Source organism: Nerophis ophidion, linkage group LG14, assembly GCF_033978795.1.
Source record: "Nerophis ophidion isolate RoL-2023_Sa linkage group LG14, RoL_Noph_v1.0, whole genome shotgun sequence".
In the NCBI taxonomy this organism is placed as follows: domain Eukaryota; kingdom Metazoa; phylum Chordata; class Actinopteri; order Syngnathiformes; family Syngnathidae; genus Nerophis; species Nerophis ophidion.
This window is the reverse complement of record NC_084624.1, coordinates 51,313,635-51,337,993: the sequence shown is the minus strand read 5'-3', so window position 1 is coordinate 51,337,993 and position 24,359 is coordinate 51,313,635. Positions and strand designations below refer to the sequence as shown.

At 42.2% G+C, this 24,359-nt stretch overlaps 1 protein-coding gene across 4 annotated transcripts in view; it reads left to right on the top strand.

Annotated features, from left to right (window-relative positions):
• Nucleotides 1-24,359, top strand: part of lig1 (ligase I, DNA, ATP-dependent) — a 119,190-nt gene that overhangs the window by 88,965 nt on the left and 5,866 nt on the right. For all 4 annotated transcript variants that reach the window (XM_061920974.1, XM_061920972.1, XM_061920973.1 and 1 more), the window contains 3 exons: nucleotides 5,742-5,795; nucleotides 17,913-18,056; nucleotides 18,162-18,254. In XM_061920974.1, the coding sequence (XP_061776958.1) occupies nucleotides 5,742-5,795; nucleotides 17,913-18,056; nucleotides 18,162-18,254 (291 nt within the window). The remainder of the gene's footprint in view (nucleotides 1-5,741; nucleotides 5,796-17,912; nucleotides 18,057-18,161; nucleotides 18,255-24,359) is intronic.

Below are 24,359 nucleotides of genomic sequence, written 5' to 3'. Positions count from 1 at the left end.
TCAATCATCCATCATCTTCCGCTTATCCGAGGTCGGGTCGCGGGGGCAACAGCCTAAGCAGGGAAACCCAGACTTCCCTCTCCCCAGCCACTTCGTCTAGCTCTTCCCGGGGGATCCCTAGGCGTTCCCAGGCCAGCCGGGAGACATAGTCTTCCCAACGTGTCCTGGGTCTTCCCCGTGGCCTCCTACCGGTTGGACGTGCCCTAAACACCTCCCTAGGGAGGCGTTCGGGTGGCATCCTGACCAGATGCCCGAACCACCTCATCTGGCTCCTCTCGATGTGAAGGAGCAGCGGCTTTACTTTGAGTTCCTCCCGGATGGCAGAGCTTCTCACCCTATCTCTAAGGGAGAGACCCACCACCCGGCGGAGGAAACTCATTTCGGCCGCTTGTACCCGTGATCTTATCCTTTCGGTCATGACCCAAAGCTCATGACCATAGGTGAGGATGGGAACGTAGATCGACCGGTAAATTGAGAGCTTTGCCTTCCGGCTCAGCTCCTTCTTCACCACAACGGATCGGTACAACGTCCGCATTACTGAAGACGCCGCACCGATCCGCCTGTCGATCTCACGATCCACTCTTCCCTCACTGGTGAACAAGACTCCTAGGTACTTGAACTCCTCCACTTGGGGCAGGGTCTCCTCCCCAACCCAATCAATCAATCAAACCAAATTCAGGCTGGTTTCAGCGATACCAATCCGATACAGATACTTTGAAAATATACCGAATGTGTTGCTGCTTTTGGAGTACTCTCTTCAAATGCTAAAAATACAATCTCAGGGAAAAATAAATAATGGCGTAATTGTGCATTGAATGTCATCTCATTCAAATTCAACTCTTTATGTAGTGTCTGCAATAGCCTACAATAAAAGTGTAGATACACTTGTTTTATAATACTGGGTGACTCATTTTAATTGCTAGTCTTTTTCTTGCTTGAGCAAGAAAAAGTAGTTTCCACCAATCATGTTTCATTTCGAACTTAGTAATTAAGTTACTTTTTGAGTGATTGATTGAAACTTTTATTAGTAGATTGCATAGTACAGTACATATTCTGTACAATTGACCACTAAATGGTAACACCCGAATAAGTTTTTCAACTTGTTTAAGTCGGGGTCCACGTTAATCAATTAATGGTGCAAATATATACTATCAGCATAATACAGTCATCACACAAGTTAATCATCATAGTATATGCATTGAATTATTTACAATCCGGGGGGATGGGATGAGGAGCTTTGGTTTATATTAGTAGTTCAGTCATCAACAATTGCATCAACAAAGAAATGGACATTGAAACAGTGTGGGTCTTACTTGGTAGGATATGTACAGCCAGCAGAGAACATAGTGAGTTCAGATAGCATAAGAACAAGTATATACATTAGAAGTACATTTGATTATTTACATTAGGTTTTTTACAATCCGGGGAGATGGGATGTGAATGGAGGAGGGTATTAGTAAAGGGTTGAAGTTGCCTGCAGGTGTTTTAGAGCGGTTTTGAAGGTGGATAGAGATGCACTTACTTTTACGCCTGTTGGGAGTGCATTCCACATTGATGTAACCACTGTTGCTGTTGGTGATATACCGTATTTTTTGGACTATAAGTCGCAGTATTTTTCATATTTTGGCCAGTGGTGCAACCTATATTCTGGAGCGACTTATGTGTGAAATTATTAACACATTACCGTAAAATAGCAAATTATATCATTTAGCTCATTCACGTAAAAGACTAGACGTATTAGATTTCATGGGATTTATCGATTAGGAGTGACAGATTGTTTGGTAAACGTATAGCATGTTCTATATGTTATAGTTATTTGAATGACTCTTACCATAATATGTTACGTTAACATACCAGGCACCTTCTTAGTTGGTTATTTATGCGTCATATAACGTACGCTTATTCAGCCTGTTGTTCACTATTCTTTATTTATTTTAAATTGCCTTTCAAATGTCTATTCTTGGTGTTGGGTTTTATCAAATAAATTTCCCCCAAAAATGCGACTTATATATGTTTTTTTTCCTTCTTTATTTTGCATTTTCGGCAGGTGCGACTTATACTCCGGAGCGACTTGTACGGTACATTATTTCAAATAACTAAAGTTTTAAAAGTATCAATATTTTGACTTTAGACTTGATATTATAGCATAAAGACCTGGTATCAATGTTACTGATATTTTAGTATCACTAGTAAGCGCACGCCGCAGGAGGACCAACCGTAAAAGAAGGTAGGCCGTACCGCCTCAACAGGAGCAGTTTGATGGCGATATGCTTGTCCGTTGTCAGGGCTGCGCACAACAACTTCATGGCCTACCTTGTTGCTTGCTGGCCAAGGGATGCGAGGTCCAAGAAGTATTTGGTGTCGTCGTCAACTATGTCCCCCTCGTTGAAGAGGCCAACGGCCAGATCAAACTATGAAGCCTGTTTGCTCATTGAAAACTCGGGTAGCGTGTCTGCCACAAAACTCACTGTGGGTTGCGAGTTGGTTCGCCATGGCAAAAATATAGCAACATAGTCTCCACGCAGGAGCGTGCTCCTCAGGGTCACCATAGTGGCAAATGCAAGAGGGCAATGTTACTGTTTCTTTCTAGTCTTTATTCAAGACAACCTGCTTAGCACTCGGCATCAAGGGTTGGAATTGGGGGTTAAATCACCAAAAATGATTCCTGGGCGCGGCCACTGCTGCTGCTCACTGCTCCCCTCACCTCCCAGGGGGTGCTCAAGGGTGATGGGTCAAATGCATAGAATAATTTTGCCACACCTAGGGGGTTTGTGACAATCATTGGTACTTTAACTTTAAAGGGGAACATTATCACCAGACCTATGTAAGCGACAATATATACCTTGATGGTGCAGAAAAAAGACCATATATTTTTCTAACCCATTTCCGAACTTTAAATGGGTGAATTTTGGCGAATTAAACGCCTTTCTGATTATCGCTCTGTGGCGATGACGTCAGAACGTGACGTCACCGAGGTAATACAGCCGCCATTTTCAACACATTACAAACACCGGGTCTCATTTCTGTTATTTTACGTTTTTTTGACTATTTTTTGGAACCTTGGAGACATTATGCCTTGTCGGTGTGTTGTCGGAGGGTGTAACAACACTAACAGGGAGGGATTCAAGTTGCACCACTGGCCCGAAGATGCGAAAGTGGCAAGAAATCTGCCGCCAGACCCCCATTGAATGTGCCGGAGTGTCTGCACATTTTACCGGCGATGACAGACATGGCACAAAGATCCAAGGATAACCTGCAGATGCATTTGCAACGATAAAGTCAACGAAATCACAAAGGTGAGTTTTGTTGATATTGTTGACTTATGTGCTAATCAGACATATTTGGTCGCGGAGTGACTGCCAGCTAATCGATGCTAACGTACTACGCTAATCGATGCTAACATACTATTTACCGGCGGTGCTAAAGCAAACATGGCACAGAGATGTATGGATAACCTGCAGATGCATTTGCAACTATATTACGTTTCCTTCCACCCACATTTAATGCGAAAAAAACACTTACCAATCGACGGATTTAAATTGCTCCAGTGTCACAAGATGCGAAAGTCCTGATCGTTTGGTCCGCACATTTTACCGGCGATGCTAAAGCAGCTTTTCGGCCATGCTATGGCTATGAATAGCGCCAATAGCTATTCGCTCAATAGCTTCAGTTTCTTCTTTAATACTTCCATACTCCAACCATCCGTTTCAATACATGCGTAATCTGTTAATTCGCTTAAGCCGCTGAAATCCGAGTCTGAATCCGAGTTAATGTCGCTATATCTTGCTCTGCTATTCGTCATTGTTTGTTTACATTGGCAGCACTGTATGATGTCACAGGAAAATGAACAGTGTCTTCGCAGAGAGCGAAAATAAGGCACTTTAAAGCTTTTTTTTTAGGGATATTCCAGGACCGGTAACATTTTGAAAAAAACTTCAAAAAATACAACAAGCCACTGGGAACTGATTGTTATTGTTTTTAACCCTTTTGAAATTGTGATAATGTTCCCCTTTACCAACCAACATGAGAATGCGCATTAGAAAGTGTATTAAAGGCAGGCACCTCTACACTGGGTGCCTTCAATCAATCAATCAATCAATGTTTACTTATATAGCCCTAAATCACTAGTGTCTCAAAGGGCTGCACAAACCACCACGACATCCTCGGTAGGCCCACATAAGGGCAAGGAAAACTCACACCCAGTGGGACGTCGGTGACAATAATGACTATGAGAACCTTAGAGAGGAGGAAAGCAATGGATGTCGAGCGGGTCTAACATGATACTGTGAAAGTTCAATCCACAATGGATCCAACACAGTCGCGAGAGTCCAGTCCAAAGCGGATCCAACACAGCAGCGAGAGTCCCGTTCACAGCGGAGCCAGCAGGAAACCATCCCAAGCGGAGGCGGATCAGCAGCGCAGAGATGTCCCCAGCCGATACACAGGCAAGCAGTACATGGCCACCGGATCGGACCGGACCCCCTCCACAAGGGAGAGTGGGACATAGAAGAAAAAGAAAAGAAACGGCAGATCAACTGGTCTAAAAAGGGAGTCTAATTAAAGGCTAGAGTATACAAATTAGTTTTAAGGTGAGACTTAAATGCTTCTACTGAGGTGGCATCTCGAACTGTTACCGGGAGGGCATTCCAGAGTACTGGAGCCCGAACGGAAAACGCTCTATAGCCCGCAGACTTTTTTTGGGCTTTGGGAATCACTAACAAGCCGGAGTCCTTTGAACGCAGATTTCTTGCCGGGACATATGGTACAATACAATCGGCAAGATAGGATGGAGCTAGACCGTGTAGTATTTTATACGTAAGTAGTAAAACCTTAAAGTCACATCTTAAGTGCACAGGAAGCCAGTGCAGGTGAGCCAGTACAGGCGTAATGTGACCAAACTTAAACAATTAGGTCGCACCTCCACCTCAGGACTACTGGGTGTGAGAACTACGTCCAAGTATCCGCCCCAATATAGACATTTCCACGTGTTGTCTTCATTATTAGGCTTGTATGAGGTTTTCATTCTTTTGCGGCTCCAGACAGATATTTGTTGTTTTTTGGGTTTTTTTTTTTGTCCAGTATGGCTCTTTTAACATTTTGGGTTGCCGACCCCTGTCGTAACAATTTTTAATGATTAAATAATGGCAAATTGATGAATGTTAAATCATTCCTTTTTGATGAATATGCTGCACTCAAATTTCACAAGTTGTCCACCAGCATTTGTGCGATGTCCTCTTTTGGCCACTTGTGTCTGTCTATTGTCTATTTCTCATTGTTGCCTGTTACTGTATCCTGTGCATCGGATGCAGGCTGTGTGTGTGTTTTTGGAGACTATTGTTGATTTAGGTTAGTGTAAGAGCCATTAAACTGTCCCTTTCCACTGAAAACCTTGTGTATTTCAGCTGCAACGTTTGACAAGTGTGCGACTTAACCATGCAGTGTTGGTTCTCTCATCTTTCAATCCTCCAAACACCTTTAATCCCCACTTTTTCCTGCTGTAACTTTTATGTCTTTATCCATGGAAAAGGGATTTGTCAATGCAGTGCTGCCTGCGAAACTTTCACACACACGAGTGCATACACACATTATACACACTGATACCTGGGTGACTGGAACAAGCACGTTGGCGATGTTGCAGCAGACATGATAGACTAGAAAGACCATGTGTTGACGTTGGTAACAATATTTTAGCCTGAATGCTGAGAGACGAAACCTTTCTGATCTCCTTGTCTCTCCTCTAGATCGGGACCGGCTTCAAGGATGAAGATCTGGAGCAGCACTACAAGTTTTTAAAGGTAAAGCAGTGCCAACTCAGCCCATCTCTTGCACTCTTTCTTCAGTTTTTTTCTAACAGAATAACAGCACACTATGCTGCTACTGACAATTTTATTTTTAGACCGATTTAGGGTGGCATAATTGATCAATTTTGAATTGCAATCGATTCATTTAATTACGGTGATGTTGGAAAAAAAACAAAAAAAAACATTTGTTACATCAAGTTTCCGCTCTATAATAGTGTTTACCATAAACTCCTCCTTCCTGCAACAGCGCTCTCCATAAACATATGGCTACGCACACACACACACACATTATTTTTGTCCCATGTAAGCTTTTGTTTGTGGCTGCAAATGACATTTGCACTGTCATTATTGCGGATTTGTCGCTTCCGGTTCGCCTTGGCTCATAAACAAACTACAGTTTAATGGAACATACTTAGCAAACTGGGATCTGTGTTGCTAATTTTGTGACTTTGTTGCTAAATTTACATTATTTACATTAAAAGTTCTAGAGAGGAGCGTGTCTTGTGCATTTAATCACTAATCAAATACAAGCGGTAAAAAAAACAACAAAGTAGCCGTAGTGTGAGCGACGGCACATATCCGCCTCCACAAGCTCAGTTTGTTTTACCACTGCGGTGCAAAGCGTGGAGAAAAGAGGAGGACATCTAGAAGTGTGATATCAAAACTTAATCACTACAATGAGTGCGAAGAATACAGTTTAGAGCAGGGGTGTCAAACTCATTTTCATTGAGGACAACATCGCAGGAATTGCCGCTTTCAGAGAGCCGCGTTTTTGAATTAATTTACTTTGTGCATGCGGGTAATAACCTGTGATTAATCATGATTAACCGAAATTATTAGATTTTTTTTTATGTATAACTTGCTTTAAAATCATAAATAAAGGTAACATTCAGATATTTAACTATTTGTTTTTATCTCACAAAAATAGTTTTGCAATACATCCATCCATCCATCCATTTTCTACCGCTTATTCCCTTTCGGGGTCGCGGGGGGGGCGCTGGCGCCTATCTCAGCTACAATCAGGCGGAAGGCGGGGTACACCCTGGACAAGTCGCCACCTCATCGCAGGGCCAACACAGATAGACAGACAACATTCACACTCACATTCACACACTAGGGGCCATTTAGTGTTGCCAATCAACCTATCCCCAGGTGCATGTCTTTGGAAGTGGGAGGAAGCCGGAGTACCCGGAGGGAACCCACGCATTCACGGGGAGAACATGCAAACTCCACACAGAAAGATCCCGAGCCTGGATTTGAACCCAGGACTGCAGGACCTTCGTATTGTGAGGCAGACGCACTAACCCCTCTGCCACCGTGAAGCCCCTTTTGCAATACAGTATACAATAATATATTTGACATGATCAGATAATATTAAAGTTTGAAATATGCATTTTTTTTTCTGTCCAAGTTTAAAGAACGAATGCATTTAGTTAAAAAAAAAGTTTTATTGAAACCCATTTTTTCTAGGCTTTCACGGGCTACGTAGAAGGATGTGGCGGGTTTGGGTTACCTAACCCCCGGGCCTTGAGTTTGACACCTGTGGTTTAGAGGCACTAGTCCGTGGTTTGGCAACATTTAGTCTTCTGTGTGAAATAAGCAACCCAGCGATATTTAAAGTGTGGCCCCTGGGCCATGTATGGACCGTGACTTTTTTATTGACCCGTGGCACATTCCGGTAATAAAAAAAAAAAAATAAACATTTTTGCATAAAATAATAAGAATACGAAGTGTTGATACTAATTGTCAGGTTCAAACACTGATTGCATCTATTAAACAAGACAAGAAGCAAGGAATTAAACAGAGACAGAATTAAATTTGGCTCAATAAGGAGAAACGCGTAGTTCGTTGTTCCACGCTCTGACAAAAGATTGTAGGCCTCTTGTTTTATTTGGACTTTCCCTGATTACATGGCAACAGCTGTTTCCAAGGGAGAGTGGTCGTAAATAGCCATCGCCTTTGATCAAAACAGTTCAAAGAAAAGGTCGCCTGGAGGGGAGTTGGGTCCTGCTTCTTCTCCGCTTTGTAGTTCTCCGGTCAAGACAAAATCTTTCTGTGGATTATAAAAAAATGATAAATGGGTTGTACTTATATGGCGCTTTTCTACCTTCAAGGTACTCAAAGCGCTTTGACACTACTTCCACATTTACCCATTCACACACTGATGGAGCTGCCATGCAAGGCGCTAACCAGCACCCATCAGGAGCAAGGGTGAAGTGTCTTGCTCAGGACACAACGGACATGACGAGGTTGATACTAGGTGGGGATTGAACCAGGGACCCTCGGGTTGCGCACGGCCGCTCTTCCGCTGCGCCACGCCTTCCCAATACATCAAAGAAACAGAACACCTTCATGTTGCTTCCCATCCTACACAGTGGAGTTATTTAAAGCCTTTTTCTTGGTAAGATCAAAGACAGCTTCTGTCTTCTTGCCGGGAACTCATTGCAACACACATTTGTGTGATAACTTAGATACAAATATGTTGCTGAGATAGGCACCAGCGACCCCAAAGGGAATAAGCAGTAGAAAATGGATGGATTCTTTCACTAATAAAGACACAGAGCTCTGTCTTAAAAATGTCTTTTAATCAGACTATGCCATTACAAATTACATGATAATGCTATTAATCCTTTATACCTGTTGTTTTTTGCATTTTTTTTAATTTTTTATTTAAAAAACCCAAAATTGTAATTGAAAATGGTGTTTTGGGAGAAAAAAATCTTTATATTATCCATCCATCCATCCATTTTCTACTGCTTATTCCCTCTGGAGACACGGGGGGCGCTGGTGCCTGTATTATTTCTGATGAATATCATTCAGCCTCAGGTTGAATTTTGTAGATTGTGTTACCACTGAGCAGTAACCGGCAACTGATGTACTCGCTCTGATTGACTCCATTCAACGAGGAGGTAAACATCAGCAGATTTCAATCGTCCCGCTGGCTAAAATAGTTGAGTAAGTACATACTTAGTCTAGCTGCTTTTAACTGAGGTTAGGCAACTAAAGTATAGATGAGCTCACAATCACCTGCAACCACTTTGGCATTGCTAAAAAAAACACATTTGTGTTTGAAGTGTTTAAACTACAATGGTGAGTGGGGGGAAAAAACGGATCTTGCTGCACACGGTGACACTTGAAAGTGTCTTAAAAGTATTTACGGTGCAAAGTACAGCACAATCACTTTGATTGAAAAGGAGCATGTTTTTTTTTTTCCAATCCACCCTCGCTGTTGTGCTTTGTAATCAAGCACCCCTTGTGAGCGTGATGGATGGTGGATTAAGGAGGCTGATGGAATCCAGGCTGCCAAATGATTGGCCGTGTTCTTGAATCAGCACCAATCCGACACTGCATGGAACGTGGAAACACGGGGTTGCTGTCTGAGCATCGCAAACCCTTAATGTAATACTACTCTGTAACACTGATAGCAATGGTGGTGTTTGTTGACCTTATCTTTGTGAGAAGTAAATTGCTACCGCTTCATAGTCTCTACTTTAATTTAATATATGTATTTATTCTGAAACAATGATTGTGGTTTTAGTGTTTCCCCATACATGTATTCATTAATGGTGGAGGCACCATAAACAAATTACCTATTTCGCCCTCGCTCATAAACAAAGTATAATGGGACTGTCTGTTACTGTGGCACGTCGTTTCAACTCTGTATTGTGTGACGGAACATTTTGATTCACATCAGGGTATCTGCGGATCCTTAAAAAGTCTTAAAACATTTTAAATTCATGTGTCTTACAGCTGCCTTTGACACAGTCGACCACACAATTCTTTTAGACCGCCTGAGAGACTGTGTGGGTGTCAGGGGGACTGCGTTAGCGTGGTTCAGATCTTACCTGTCTGAGAGGTCCTTCTCTGTCAGGCTGGGGGACGCCACCTCCTCTTCTGCCCCGCTTTACTGTGGTGTCCCCCAGGGATCTATTTTAGGCCCCATCCTGTTCGCTCTTTATCTCCTCCCTCTTGGAGATATTTTGAAGAAACATGGAGTGTTTTATCACTTTTATGCAGATGACTGCCAAATTTATATGCCAATTTCAAAAAGCCACGGCCCCCTGACACCCCTTCTTAACTGTCTATGTGACGTCAAGGCTTGGTTAGCCCAGAATGTTTTAATAATGAATGAGGGAAAAACGGAAATTTTAGTTTTTGGTCCGGCCCTCACTGACTTGGGACCATTGCAAAATGATGTGCGTCCCAAAGTCACCAGCCTTGGCGTCACTATAGACAGCCATTTTAAACTAGACAAACAAGTCAATGGCGTTTTAAAATCGTGTTTTTATCACCTTCGTCTTTTAGTAAAGGTTAAACCGTTTTTATCTTTTAACCTTTTTGAACAAGTCGTGCATGCTTTTATTTCAAGTGGCCTGGACTACTGCAATGCACTTTATGCTGGCATTAGCCATAAAGCTCTCTCCCGGTTGCAGTTAGTCCAGAACACGGCAGCAGGACTTTTAACAGGGGCCAGGAAACGCCAGCATATAACCCCAATTCTTCAGAGTTTGCACTGGCTCCCTGTTCATTTTAGAATTGATTTTAAAACATTGCTGTTTGTTTTTAAATCTTTACATGGACTGGCACCTCAATATATCTCGGACCTCATCCAAATTTACATTCCTGCGCGCGCTCTGAGGTCCGAGAGCCAGTTCCAGCTCGTGGTGCCCAAGACCAGACTTAAGACCAGGGGAGACAGGGCCTTCTCTGTGGTCGGCCCTAAGCTCTGGAACACTCTGCCCCTCCATGTTCAAACTGCTTCCACAGTGGAGTGTTTTAAGTCTCGTCTTCAATCAATCAATCAATCAATCAATGTTTACTTATATAGCCCTAAATCACTAGTGTCTCAAAGGGCTGCACAAACCACTACGACATCCTCGGTAGGCCCACATAAGGGCAAGGAAAACTCACACCCAGTGGGACATCGGTGACAATAATGACCCAGTGGGACGTCGGTGACAATGATGACTATGAGAACCTTGGAGAGGAGGAAAGCAATGGATGTCAAGCGGGTCTAACATGATACTGTGAAAGTTCAATCCACAATGGATCCAACACAGTCGCGAGAGTCCAGTCCAAAGCGGATCCAACACAGCAGCGAGAGTCCCGTTCACAGCGGAGCCAGCAGGAAACCATCCCAAGCGTAGGCGGATCAGCATCGCAGAGATGTCCCCAGCCGATACACAGGCAAGCAGTACATGGCCACCGGATCGGACCGGACCCCCTCCACAAGGGAGAGTGGGACATAGAAGAAAAAGAAAAGAAACGGCAGATCAACTGGTCTAAAAAGGGAGTCTATTTAAAGGCTAGAGTATACAAATGAGTTTTAAGGTGAGACTTAAATGCTTCTACTGAGGTCTTAAGACCCACTTTTATTCTTTGGCTTTTAACACTACGTGAGTTGTGTGGTCCTCTGTCCTCTGTTGTCCTCTGTGTTTTTTATACACTTTGATTTCTATTTTACTGTTTTAATTGATTTTACCCTTTAAAATAGTTTTTAATCATATTTGTTTTTATATTGTTTTTATTGGTTTTATTCTTTGGCTTTTAACACTACGTGAGTTGTGTGGTCCTCTGTTGTCCTCCCTGTTTTTTATACACTTTGATTTCTATTTTACTGTTTTAATTGATTTTACCCTTTAAAATAGTTTTTAATCATATTTGTTTTTATATTGTTTTTATTGGTTTTATATATATTTTTTTTTTACAACTGTTTTTAACACGGCTGTGCAGCACTTTGGAAACGTTATTGTTGTTTAAATGTGCTATATAAATAAAGTGGATTGGATTGGATTGTCTAAAATTAAGGCCTTAAAAAGTATTACATTTATTAGAAATTTCTAAGATGGTCTTAAATTCAGTACTCAACGGTCTTAAATTGTCGGGCCAGTTTTTTTTTTGTTTTTTTTTCGGGGCACGTCTTTGAGTAAAAGTTACGGCACGTCTTTGAGTAAAAGTGAGTGGTTTCAGTGTCAGTCGCGCGCAGACTCCTTCCTTTCTTCCTCGTGTCCCGCCTTTCAGTCAGCGTGGAGAAATGCAAGTTTTGCGAGCGTTGGCTGGAGGACAGCCGGTTTAAAAGCTGGCTTAAGCCTGTTGCCAATCCCGAGGAGGCCAGGTACATACTTTGTAAGAGAGATTTCAAACTTGGCACCATGGGAATTAAGGCGGTGGGATCGCACAAGCAGTGTGGTAAGCATAAAATCGCGGCAAAGGGCCAAAAACAAACACCGGGCATCTCTCAGTTCTGCGCACCCCCAGCTGGCAACAACTGCCGCTAGCAGCACTGACCTGACACTAATCTTCGGCGGGACAGCAACATTAAAATCCGAGGTGTTATGGATCTTGCACACTGTGGTGAAACATCAATTCTACACCTCAAATGACTGAATTGGCGATCTTTTTCGTGTGATGTTTCCTGATTCTCAGGTTGCTAATACATTTTTCCTGCGGAAAGGATAAAACAGCATATATTACAAGACACGGATTAGCACCTCACATCCAAAACCTGCTCTTCGATCAAGTCAACGGGTCTCGGTGTGTGTTAATGAAATGTAATTTATTTTTACCCTCACCTCGGTTATTATGTTTTTACCGGCGTTTGTTTTGGATGTCAAAGTTTTTGGATCTCTCAAGATTTTTAAATTTTTGGGCTGTTGGGCAGAGTGGTGCTTATCAGTTTGTTTATTAATAAACATACAAAAAGTAAACTTGACTGATTGTCATTGAGGTTGTAGTACAGTGGGATCCCCAACCATCGCTTATATTTATAGATTTTTTTATTATTTTTTACGGTCTTGAATTTCATTCAAGGTGGCATTAAAAAGGTCTTAAAAAGTCTTAAATTTGACTTGCTGAAACCTGCAGATACCCCGCACATTCAAATCTTTCCAAATTCTCATTTACTACAATTCTGGATAAATTCAGAATTTTTAAGAAAGTTTCTTTTTTCAACATTACTACGCTCACATTCTGCATGTACAGTCGTGGTCAAAAGTTTACATACACCTGTGAAGGACATAATGTCATGGCTGTCTTTTTTTCGTGATGGAGTGATTGGAGCACATGCTTGTTTTTCACAAAAAAACCTTCATGAAGTTTGGTTCTTTTATGAATTTAATATGGGTCTACTGAAAATGTGACCAAATCTGCTGGGTCAAAAGTATGCATAACAGCAATGTTACTATTCGGTCACATGTCCCTTGGCAAGTTTCACTCCATTAAGGCGCTTTTTGTAGCCATCCACAAGCTTCTGGTTGAAATTTTGGCAACTCCTCTTGACAAAATTGGTGCAGTTCAGCTAAATTTGTTGGTTTCCTGACATGGAGTTGTTTCTTTAGCATTTTCCACATGTTTGGGAAGGCCATTCTAAAACCTTAATTGTAGCCTGATTTAGCCATTTCTTTACCACGTTTGATGTGTGTTTGGTGTCATAGTCCTGTTGGAACACCCAACTAAAGTTAAAGTGGCAATGATTGTCACACAAATACTCGGTGTGGCAAAATGATTCTCTGCATTGGACCCGTCATCCTTGATCACCCCCTGGGAGGTGAGTACAGCGGTGAGCATCAGCGGTGGCCGCGCCCGGGAATCATTTTGGTGATTTAACCCCCAATTCCAACCCTTGGTGCTGAGTGCCAAGCAGGGAGGTAATGTGTCCCATTTTTATAGTCTATGATATGACTCGGCCGGAGTTGGAACTCACAATGTTAGGTTGTCATGAAGAATTTTGAGGTAATCCTTTTTTGTCATTGTCCCATTTACTCTCTGTAAAGTACCAGTTCCATTGGCAGCTAAACAGGCCCAGAGCATAATACTACTACCACCACCATGCTTGACGGTAGGAATGGTGTTCAAGGAATTAAAGGCCTAACATTTTCTCCTCCAAACATATTGCTGGGTATTGTGGCCAAACAGCTCAATTTTTGTTTCATCTGATATCACATGGACAAAGATATGACCTTCTGGAGGAAAGTTCTGTGGGCAGATGTATATGTAATGTGTCAGTAGTCCTAAAGAGGAGATTTTGAATTAGTATTAGTATAATTCAAATGCCAAATTATATACAATGAGAATCGGGTTGAATTGAGTATCGATTCTAAATTGAATCACAATAATCGTAATGGAATTGATTCGTGAGTTGCTTCTCAAAGGTGCTTATGTACTGTAGATTCTTAAAGCACACTTGCGTCAGATCAATTTGACTCAACCTCTTTCTAGTTCAGACCTTCAGGGTACGTACATGCACAGTGAAAAACAACATTGTTACATGCAAGGGCAGTGTTAGGAGTGATTCATGTCTCGCTCACATGTTTTGATGCTGCACGGCAGCCATTGCAGCCGTTTTTTAAATGCTTTTGCAAATGTTTTATCTTGGCGGTGGGCATGCGTAGACATTTATTTAAAACATTGCTTTGTTAATCCACTAACAGCAACATAAGCTATGCGGTGGTGGTATATTTTGTGGTTTGGAAAATGTAACTTTGAGCAAGTTGCAAACAAGATGTAGCAGGAGGGCACAATTTTGTCAATTCAGTGAGTTTTGTGACTGTAATTAGCTAGTATTTTGATACCTGTACATACACTTATTATAGAAACATACACATCTAATGACTTTTCGTTGTCTTTTTAGACTTCAACATGTGAGCTTGTATTATTCTTCTCAATGAGCAGCGGGTCCTGTTTAAAACAATCATAAGCTTGTGAAATTAACACCAAGCAATACAAGTAAGTTTGTATTTTTAATAGGACTGGACTGGCTTGTGCAGCCCCACTCGTGATTTAGGGCTATGTAAATAAACATTGATTGATTGATTGATTAATTGATTGATTAAATTTACAACACTAAATGGGTCTTAATAATAAAAAAAACAAATAACGGTTTGATTTGGTCCAGGTTATTGGGGACTGTTATTACTGACGGACAGGTGTCGCGGTGTGACTGCTGCCCGGCACGTAAGAAAACCCTCGTCTCCATGGCAACGTCTCTGTCGCTTTCACTCATTTGCCGCTTTTCCACTAATGCAGGGGTAGGCAACCCAGAACGTTGAAAGAGCCATTTTGCACCCAAATAACACAACGCTGTCAAGCGCCATTCATATAAATCTAACATTAAATATTAAGGTGGGGGCCGCAAAATAACGTCTCACGGGCCGCGTGTCTGAGACCCCTGGTGTAGCCCAATTGCAGCTGGTATAGGCTCCAGCACCCCTCTGACCCTGAGAGGGACAAGCGGTAGAAAATGGGTGGATGGATAATCATACCATACAGTAACAACAGCCAGTTATTCTTATGCAGTCTATTTTGGTTAATACTTATATTTATAATTATGAATTATACTGTCGCCGGCGTCCCACTGGGGTGGGTTTTTCCTTGCCCTTGTGTGGGCTCTACCGGGGATGTCGTTGTGGTTTGTGCGGCCCTTTGAGACACTTGTGATTTGGGGCTATATAAATAAAAATTGATTGATAATAGGACTGCCTATACCAGGGGTCGGGAACCTTTTTGGCAGAGAAAGCCATGAAAGCCAAATATTTTAAAATGTATTTCCGTTAGAGGCATTTCATATTTTTTAACACTGTCTAATGCGTGCATTTTTTAAGTAAAACCAACATTTTTATAATTTAATAAGTCTCCATATAATTTTTGATAACATTGTTATTTCTTGAACAGGTGCAGTAGAAAACAGTTGGATGGATTAAAATACACGAGAATGTTTCATATTTTGAACGTTATTTTTTAACATCTTGGTTACCAGCAGAATTATTCATTACTTATCGTGTTAAGCAATGTCAGCTCATATTTATCTGACAGCCAGATGCAGTCATCAAAAGAGCCACATCTGGCTCTAGAGCCATAGGTTCCCTACCCCTGGCCTATACAGTTAAATATTTAATTCGGCTGCGTATCTGGCAACCTCAGTCAGGGAGAGAATGTGGGGGCTACAGAATTGTGATTGTGATTGTAGTACCAATTCTGGCCACATTATTACATATTGCTCCTTTAACATAAACACTCATGTAAGTCAAGCATATGTTAGCTACCTAAGTAGACTTTTTATTTTGCTTGATTGCTGCTCTTAAATATGCAGGATGAATTCTGGTAAGCATTAATATTGTACTGATATTGTGACATGCCAGCTATGTTGGAAAGTGCGAACATTTCGCCTCGGTGTCTGTTTTACTCACTGTTAAAATTGATCGCATCACCTGTCTCTCATATTCTGTGCTCTTCTCTGTCTTCCACTTTGTCGTTGCATTTCTGAGCTACATCTCTTTATTAGCACCCGCTCCCACACACACGCACACACACAATCCACACCACCGGCAGCACAAGCTCCATCACCAATAGCTGCACTGCTCACGTGTGTGCAGGACCAAGAAAATGTCCACATATTTTAGTCATTAAACGGGTCATCGAAGCAACAAAATACAAATCGATGCTTTTTTTCAAACCGATGAATCGTTGCAGCCCTAATCACGATGAATTGCATCTTCTCCGCAGTTGTAATATATTGCAATTAATCCTTTTTTTCAAGTTTTTCATACCACCAACATTTGACTGTACAATGTAGACAATATGTTTGCTTGATGCAAATATTTTTTTACACATTATTAGAGATGTCCGATAATATCGGACCACCGATATTATCGGCCGATAAATGCGGCAAAATGTAATATCAGAAATTATCGGTTTCAAAAAGTAAAATGTATGACTTTAAAACGCCGCTGTGTACACAGGCGTAGGGAGAAGTACAGAGCGCTAAGGCACTGCTTTTGCGTGCCGGCCCAGTCACATAATATCTACGGCTTTTCACACACACGAGTGAATGCCATGCACACTTGGTCAACAGCCATACAGGTCACACTGAGGGTGGCCGTATAACTTTAACACTGTTACAAATATGCGCCACACTGTGAACCCACACCAAACAAAATGACAAACACATTTCGGGAGAACAGCCGCACCGTAACACAACAGAACAAATACCCAAAACCCCTTGCAGAACTAACTCTTCCGGGACGCTACAATATACACCCCGCCACCTCAACCCCGCCCACCTCAACCTCCATATGCTCTCTCAGTGAGAGCATGTCCCAAAAATCAAGCTGCTGTTTTGAGGCATGTTAAAAAATGCACTTTGTGACTTCAATGATAAATATGGCAGTGCCATGTTGGAATGTTTTTCCATAACTTGAGTTGATTTGTTTTGTAAAGCCATGTTACATCGTTTAATGCATCCAGCGGGGCATCACAACAAAATTAGGCATACAAATGTGTTAATTCCACAACTGTGTATATTGGTATGGGTAATTAAGAGTTGGACTGTATCGGATATTGGCAAAAAGCCATTATCGTTAATCTCTACACATTATTCACAGACAAACTCAGACTAACACTGTTACACAACAAACATAAATAAATAAATGGGTTGTACTTGTATAGCGCTTTTCTACCTTCAAGGTACTCAAAGCGCTTTGACACTACTTCCACATTTACCCATTCACACACACATTCACACACTGATGGAGGGAGCTGCCATGCAAGGCGCTAACCAGCACCCATCAGGAGCAAGGGTGAAGTGTCTTGCTCAGGACACAACGGACGTGACGAGGTTGGTACTAGGCGGGAATTGAACCAAGGACCCTCGGGTTGCGCACGGCCACTCTCCCCACTGCGCCACGCCGTCCCTACATACTCTTTCACACACGCCTACTCCATCTGACACATGCTAACTTGGAAAAAAAATTACTATAAATGACAAAAAAAAATACAGACAGCGCTCCAGCAACTTGTCCAGCTCAGATGAGTGTGTGACCGTGTCAGCCAAGTACCACTACTCAGTCTTCATAGTCAAAGCATGCATCTATTTCCAGCAACCCCTCATCATCCACAATATTAATTTGTCACAAAATGAAAGCTGTAGCCACCCACCAATTTAGTAATTACTGTTGAAAGGTAAGTTCATGGACTCAATGAACTTTATTGGTCTCCCACTCACTTTGACAGCACAACTTTTTAAACATACTGGTTTTTGTATATGATGTCCTTTGCCTCCAACACATATAGATATCAGTCCTGTGAGTAAGACTACATTTTCTGTGTCGCCATCAGGAACACATCCTACCTAAGCCCCGAGCCTATTACCGCTTCGACCAATCAGCCGAACCTGACGTGTGGCTGGATGCAGTACAGGTGTGGGAGGTGAAGTGTGCCGACCTGTCCCTGTCACCCGTCTACAAGGCCGCCATGGGAATGGTTAGCTTTGTCTCTACTCTTTGTCAAAAGCATTTTATTAATCAATTAGCTATAGTATTTGTGTTACTCGTCATCAGCGGTTTTAGAGTCTTGTCTGCTTGCCAGGTGGATCCGGTGAAGGGCATCTCTCTCAGGTTCCCCCGTTTCCTTCACATAAGAGACGACAAGAAGCCTGAGGACGCCACAACCGGATCACAGGTGAGTGCCCTCATCTGGCAGGTGGTCCCGAAACATCCTGATGAGCACAACGTGATTAAAGTTGTTTGGTTACTGCGTCACGGTCGCATCCTGAAAAAGGACCTGTTAAGTTTCTTTATATTTCAAGGGTGAATGCAACTACAAGGACAACACTGCTTTACTGAGCCGCCATCGCTTTATGACCGTCCAATAGGGCTGTATAACATCCAGCTTTAAGTGTTGGCTTCTGCCTAATAAACTGTGGGACAGCGACCAAGCAGTCGCCTTCTAATACATAGACCACCCAACAAATGAAAAGTGCTGGTGTGTTTGCCCCAGGCCACTAGGTAGTGCTGCTGCGGCTCACACTAGTTCATTGGGTCCGTTTTAGAGGATACAGTAAACTGTGTGGAATGTTAGAAAAGACTTGATCAAGTGACATTACTCGGAACAATGGTAGATATGAAAAACACTAACCTTATTAGATTAGATAGATAGTACTTTATTTATTCCGTCAGGAGAGTTCCTTCAGGAAAATTACAATTTTCAGCACAATCCCATTCAAGATCAGACAAACATTACAGGGAGACAGAACAGGATCGCTGACGGGTCTGCCGGCTTCCAGCGCCCCTTACAAAAAAGATGACATGCAGGTAAACAAGGGGGGGGGTGGAGAAAAGAATAGAAGATTATGATAAAATAAAAATAAAAAATTGGTCTTAGCCTGGGCCCTGGAGTGGGGGTGCAGACTGAGGCCAAGGGAAGAAAAAAAAATAAATAAATAAAAAAAAAAACAACTCATAATCATAGTACACATCCCTCTTCCATGTGTGTAAGAGGGAAACATCAAACATCAAAGAACACAGAGGACATTAAAGACATTAAAGCAGCAGATACAACCAGACACTTCTAAATACAGCTATGAATAAAAAAGTAAAAGAAACATGTCCACTGTGACAGACTTATGCTATCTTTATAGCAGTGGTTCTTAAATGGGGGGTACTTGAAGGTATGTCAAGGGGTACGTGAGAGTATTTTTTAAAATATTCTAAAAATAGCAACAATTCAAAAATACTTTATAAATATATTTATTGAATTATACTTCAAAAAGTATGAAATACAACAATGCAATATTCAGTGTTGACAGCTAGATTTTTTCATAAATATTGATGTTAAATATTTATTTTTTGTGAAGAAATTTTTAGAATTAAGTTCATGAATCCAGATGGATCTCTATTACAATCCCCAAAGAGGGCACTTTAAGTTGATGATTACTTCTATGTGTAGAAATAAATAAACATTGATTGATTGATTGAGAGGGCTTCACGGTGGCAGAGGGGTTAGTGCGTCTGCCTCACAATACGAAGGTCGTGCAGACCTGGGTTCAAATCCAGGCTCGGGATCTTTCTGTGTGGAGTTTGCATGTTCTCCCCGTGAATGCGTGGGTTCCCTCCGGGTACTCCGGCTTCCTCCCACCTCCAAAGACATGCACCTGGGGATAGGTTGATTGGCAACACTAAATTGGCCCTAGTGTGTGAATGTGAGTGTGAATGTTGTCTGTCTATCTGTGTTGGCCCTGCGATGAGGTGGCGACTTGTCCAGGGTGTACCCCGCCTTCCGCCCGATTGTAGCTGAGATAGGCGCCAGCGCCCCCCCCCCCCCGCGACCCCAAAAGGGAATAAGCGGTAGAAAATGGATGGATGAATAGAAATCTTTATTTATAATTAAATCACTTGTTTATTTTTCAATAAGTTTTTAGTTTTTTGATAACTTTTTTTCCGAATAGTTCAAGAAAGACCACTAAAAATGTGCAAATATTTTGCACTGTTGTACAATTTAATAAATCAGAAACTGAAGACATTGTGCTGTATTTTGCTTTGCTCTGATTAGGGGGTACTTGAATTAAAAAAATGTTCACAGGGGGTACATCACTGAAAAAAGGTTGAGAACCACTGCTTTATAGGATAGGATAGGTCTTCATTGTCATTGCACAAGTACAACGAAACTTTGTTTTCAGCACAAACCCGTTCAAGATTAGACAAACAAACCGTGGACAGGGTTACAGAACAGTAACGCTGATGGGTTGCCATAAGGCGGCCCGTGAAAGATGGGAAAAAGGTAAACGCTGGGGAAGGTTGAGAAAAAAAATACAATCTAGACTGGAGCCCCAGTCTTGAGTTGGAAAAAACCTCCATAGCAAAGCACATATACATATTACAACATACATCTCGATATATCTTGCAACAGAGGAAAGGGAGTACGGAGTGATGGTGGTAGGCCGCAGCTCTCAGGCGCTGACCATCCCTTCTTCACCCCTATGGGATTTGCGTTGAGGGTGGGGGATGTATGTGTGCGGCGTATATTTTTGTGGATGCATCTTAGTGTATAAGCCTGCAGTATGTCTCTGTTCTGTGGCCTTGATGTCGTGCAGTCGCTCGTCCACAGTCAACAACAACAGGTGTGTCCATGAGAGACAAGAAGGGAGTTTGTTGTGTCTTCGCTGCACCGGCCTTCGAGAGAGTCTCGAAGCCAGGGAAACAATCCAAGTTAGAATGTTTTGTTTACGAGTGAAAATAAAATTCGCTTTTCACTCTAAATTGTCCATGACTTGTCCCCAAACCTGCGGGGCAGACAGTCCGATGTGATCCAAAATCACAAGAGTGTCCATAGTTCTTCCCGCATCCTCCAATCATTTGTGGCAGCTTTGGGGTACTTTGAAGACTGCCAGCAACTTCCAATTTGTTTAAAACCAGAGCAACCCTTACTCCAATCAGCAGATGTCCTGTTGTCATAAATCCGAACAGGTAGATATTTTCACGTCCTCAACTGAAAAGGGTCGCCAGGCACGCGCCCCTCCTTCTTCTCCCAAGAGTCTGTCGTGTGTCCAGCAACACCCGCTCCATCACGACAAGCAGGTTCCCCTAAATCTGAGATCTTGTCAATTTCGTTGAGGCCAGTTAAATAGTTCCAATGTGGATTTGGAGAGCAGTGCAAAAAGAGGCAACAAAAAAGTTAAAACAAGACAAAGAAGCAAGCAAGAGAGATAAAAAGGGGAGCGTCCACCCTCGATTAGTGAGAGAAAAAACTAAATTGAAGTGGTGTGGTAATTTGTGTTTTGGCAACACTGATTGGTCACAATTATTCATTAAGTTAAGCTCAAGCCCGAGTAAATGGAATGATGCGGACACGTTTGTTACTGCATACTTTCTTATACACTTCTGCCTTCGATATTTGGTTGCGAAATATAAAACTAAAATTATTTGATTCTTCTTCAAGAAGGAGGAGCCTAGCTTGGAAGCGCATGACATGATGGAGAGGAACATTCATTTAAGAATGTGTTTTTTTTTTTTTCAAAACGTCATAATTATTTTATTGCATTACACATGCACCTGGGGATAGGTTGATTGGCTTAAATTAGTGTGAGGATGTGAGTTTGAATATTATCTGTCTATGTGTTGACCCTGCAATGAGCTAGCAACTTGTAGCCATACTTGCCAACCCTCCCGATTTTCCCGGGAGACTCCCGAAAATCTCCCGGGGCAACCATTCTCCCGCGTTTCTCTCGATTTCCACCCGGACAACCATATTGGGGGCGTGCCTTAAAGGCACTGCCTTTAGCGTCCTCTACAACCTGTCGTCACGTCAGCTTTTCCTCCATACAAACAGTGTGCTGTGCCAGTCACATAATATATGCGGCTTTTACACACACATAATTGAATGCCGTTCATACTTGATCAACAGCCATACAGGTCACACTGAGGGTGGCCGTATAACTTTAACACTGTTACAAATATGCGCCACACTGTGAACCCACACCAAACAAGAACGACAAACACAGTTTGGGAGAACATCTGCACCGTAACACAACATAAATACAACGGGACAAATACCTAGGACCCCTTGCAGCACTAACCCCCCCCCCCCATCTCCCAAATTTGGAGGTCTCAAGGTTGGCAAATATGCTTGTAGCTGAGATAGGCTCCAGCATCCCCCGCAACTCAGAGTGGCACAAACGGTAGAAAATGGATGGACAATTTCAAATCGGTTAATGGTGCCGCCCTAAATATATGTGTCCCTGAGCAAAGCACTCTACCAGTTAGAGTTGTCGGATAAATTCCCGTTGTCCTATGTTAGAGCAAGAACTATTTTAATTTGCATGACAAGATACTAATGTCAAAGATCAAATACGCTTGATTTTTTTTTTTTTTTTTTTTAAAGGTACCCGACTTTTTTTCAACATTTTATGTTATCGCCTTGTTCCAAAACGGAATAAATACATCCATCCATCCATTTCTACCGCTTATTCCCTTTTGGGGTCGCGGGGGCGCTGGCGCCTATCTCAGCTACAATCGGGCGGAAGGCGGGGTACACCCTGGACAAGTCGCCAACTTATCGCAGGGCCAACACAGATAGACAGACAACATTCACACTCACATTCACACACTAGGGCCAATTTAGTGTTGCCAATCAACCTATCCCCAGGTGCATGTCTTTGGAGGTGGGAGGAAGCCGGAGTACCCGGAGGGAACCCACGCATTCACGGGGAGAACATGCAAACTCCACACAGGAAGATCTCGAGCCTGGATTTGATCCCAGGACTGCAGGAACTTCGTATTGTGAGTCGGGCGCACTAACCCCTCTGCCACCGTGAAGCCCGGAATAAATACATTTTTGTCCTTAAAATTATACTTTATTTATCCCATAATAACAATGTGAAAAAGTTTATATCAAGAGCTTTTTGCAAAACTATTAAAAATTTCAACCCAAAAAATCATATGTACATAAGTATTTACAGTTTTTGCGCAATACTTTGTAGATGCATATTTAGCAGCAATTACAGCCTCAATATTTCTAAATACGATGCTACAAGCAAACCTCTCTTTGGGCAGTTTCGCCCATTCCTCTTCGCAGAACCTCTCAAAATCAACCAGGTTGGATGGGAAGCGTTGGTGCACAGCCATGTTCAGATTTCTCCAGAGATGTTCAATCGGATTCAAATCTGAGTTTTAACCGGGCCACTCAAGCACTTTTACAGAGTTGTCCTGAACCAATTATTTTAATATCTTTGCTCTGCGCTTAGGGTCCTTGTCCTGCTGAAAGATTTAAAAGCACTTAGGAGCCTGTTTTCAATTTAGGATGTCTCATACCTTACTGCAATAATCTATCTCTCTATCCTTACTAGTCTACCAGTTCCTGCCGCTAAAATAGATCCTCACTACTTAATGTCACTGTCGGGATGGTAATGGCCTGGTGATGAGCGGTGCCCTGATTCCTCCAAACATTAACCCTGGCATCTAAGCCAAAGACTTCAATTTTTGTCTCATCAGACCAGAGATTTTTTTTTTTTATTGTTTCAGTGTCTTTCAGGTGCATTTGGGTAAACTCCAGACGGGCTGCCATGTGCTTTTATTTTACTACATTTTTTTTTAGTAAGGAATGGCTGCCGTCTCGCCACGTGACCATACAGGCCTGATTAGGGGATTGTTTCAGAGGTGGTTGTACTTCTTGAAGGTTCTCTTCTCTCCTCAAAGGAAATTCTGTAGCTCTGACATAGAGACCATTAGGTTCTTGATCATCTCCCTGAAAAGGGCCCTTATCCCCCAATAGCTGAATTTAGATGGCCGGCCAGCTTTAGGAAGATTCCTAGCCATTCCAAACTTCTTACATTTTCGGATGATGGAATCCACTCTGCTCATTGGGACTTCTTAAGGCAGCAGATATTTTCCTGTATCCTTCCTCAGATGTGTGCCCCGAGACAGTCCTGTCTCAGAGGTCGACAATTTTTTTCGACTTAATGCCTTGTTTGTGCTCCTTATATGTAGACAGGTGTGTGCCTTTCCAAATTGTTCCAAACTGAATTTACCTCAGGTGGACTCAAATTAAGCCGTAGGAACATCTAAAGCAGGGGTCTCAGACACGTGACGTTTATTTTGCGGCCCCCACCTTAATATGAATGTTTAAAGTCCTACTGAAACCCACTACTACCGACCACGCAGTCTGAATATTTATTTATCAATGATGAAATTTTAACATTGCAACACATGCCGATACGGCCTTTTTAGTTTACTAAATTGCAATTTTAAATTTCGCGCAAAGTATCCCGTTGAAAACGTCGGTATGATGACG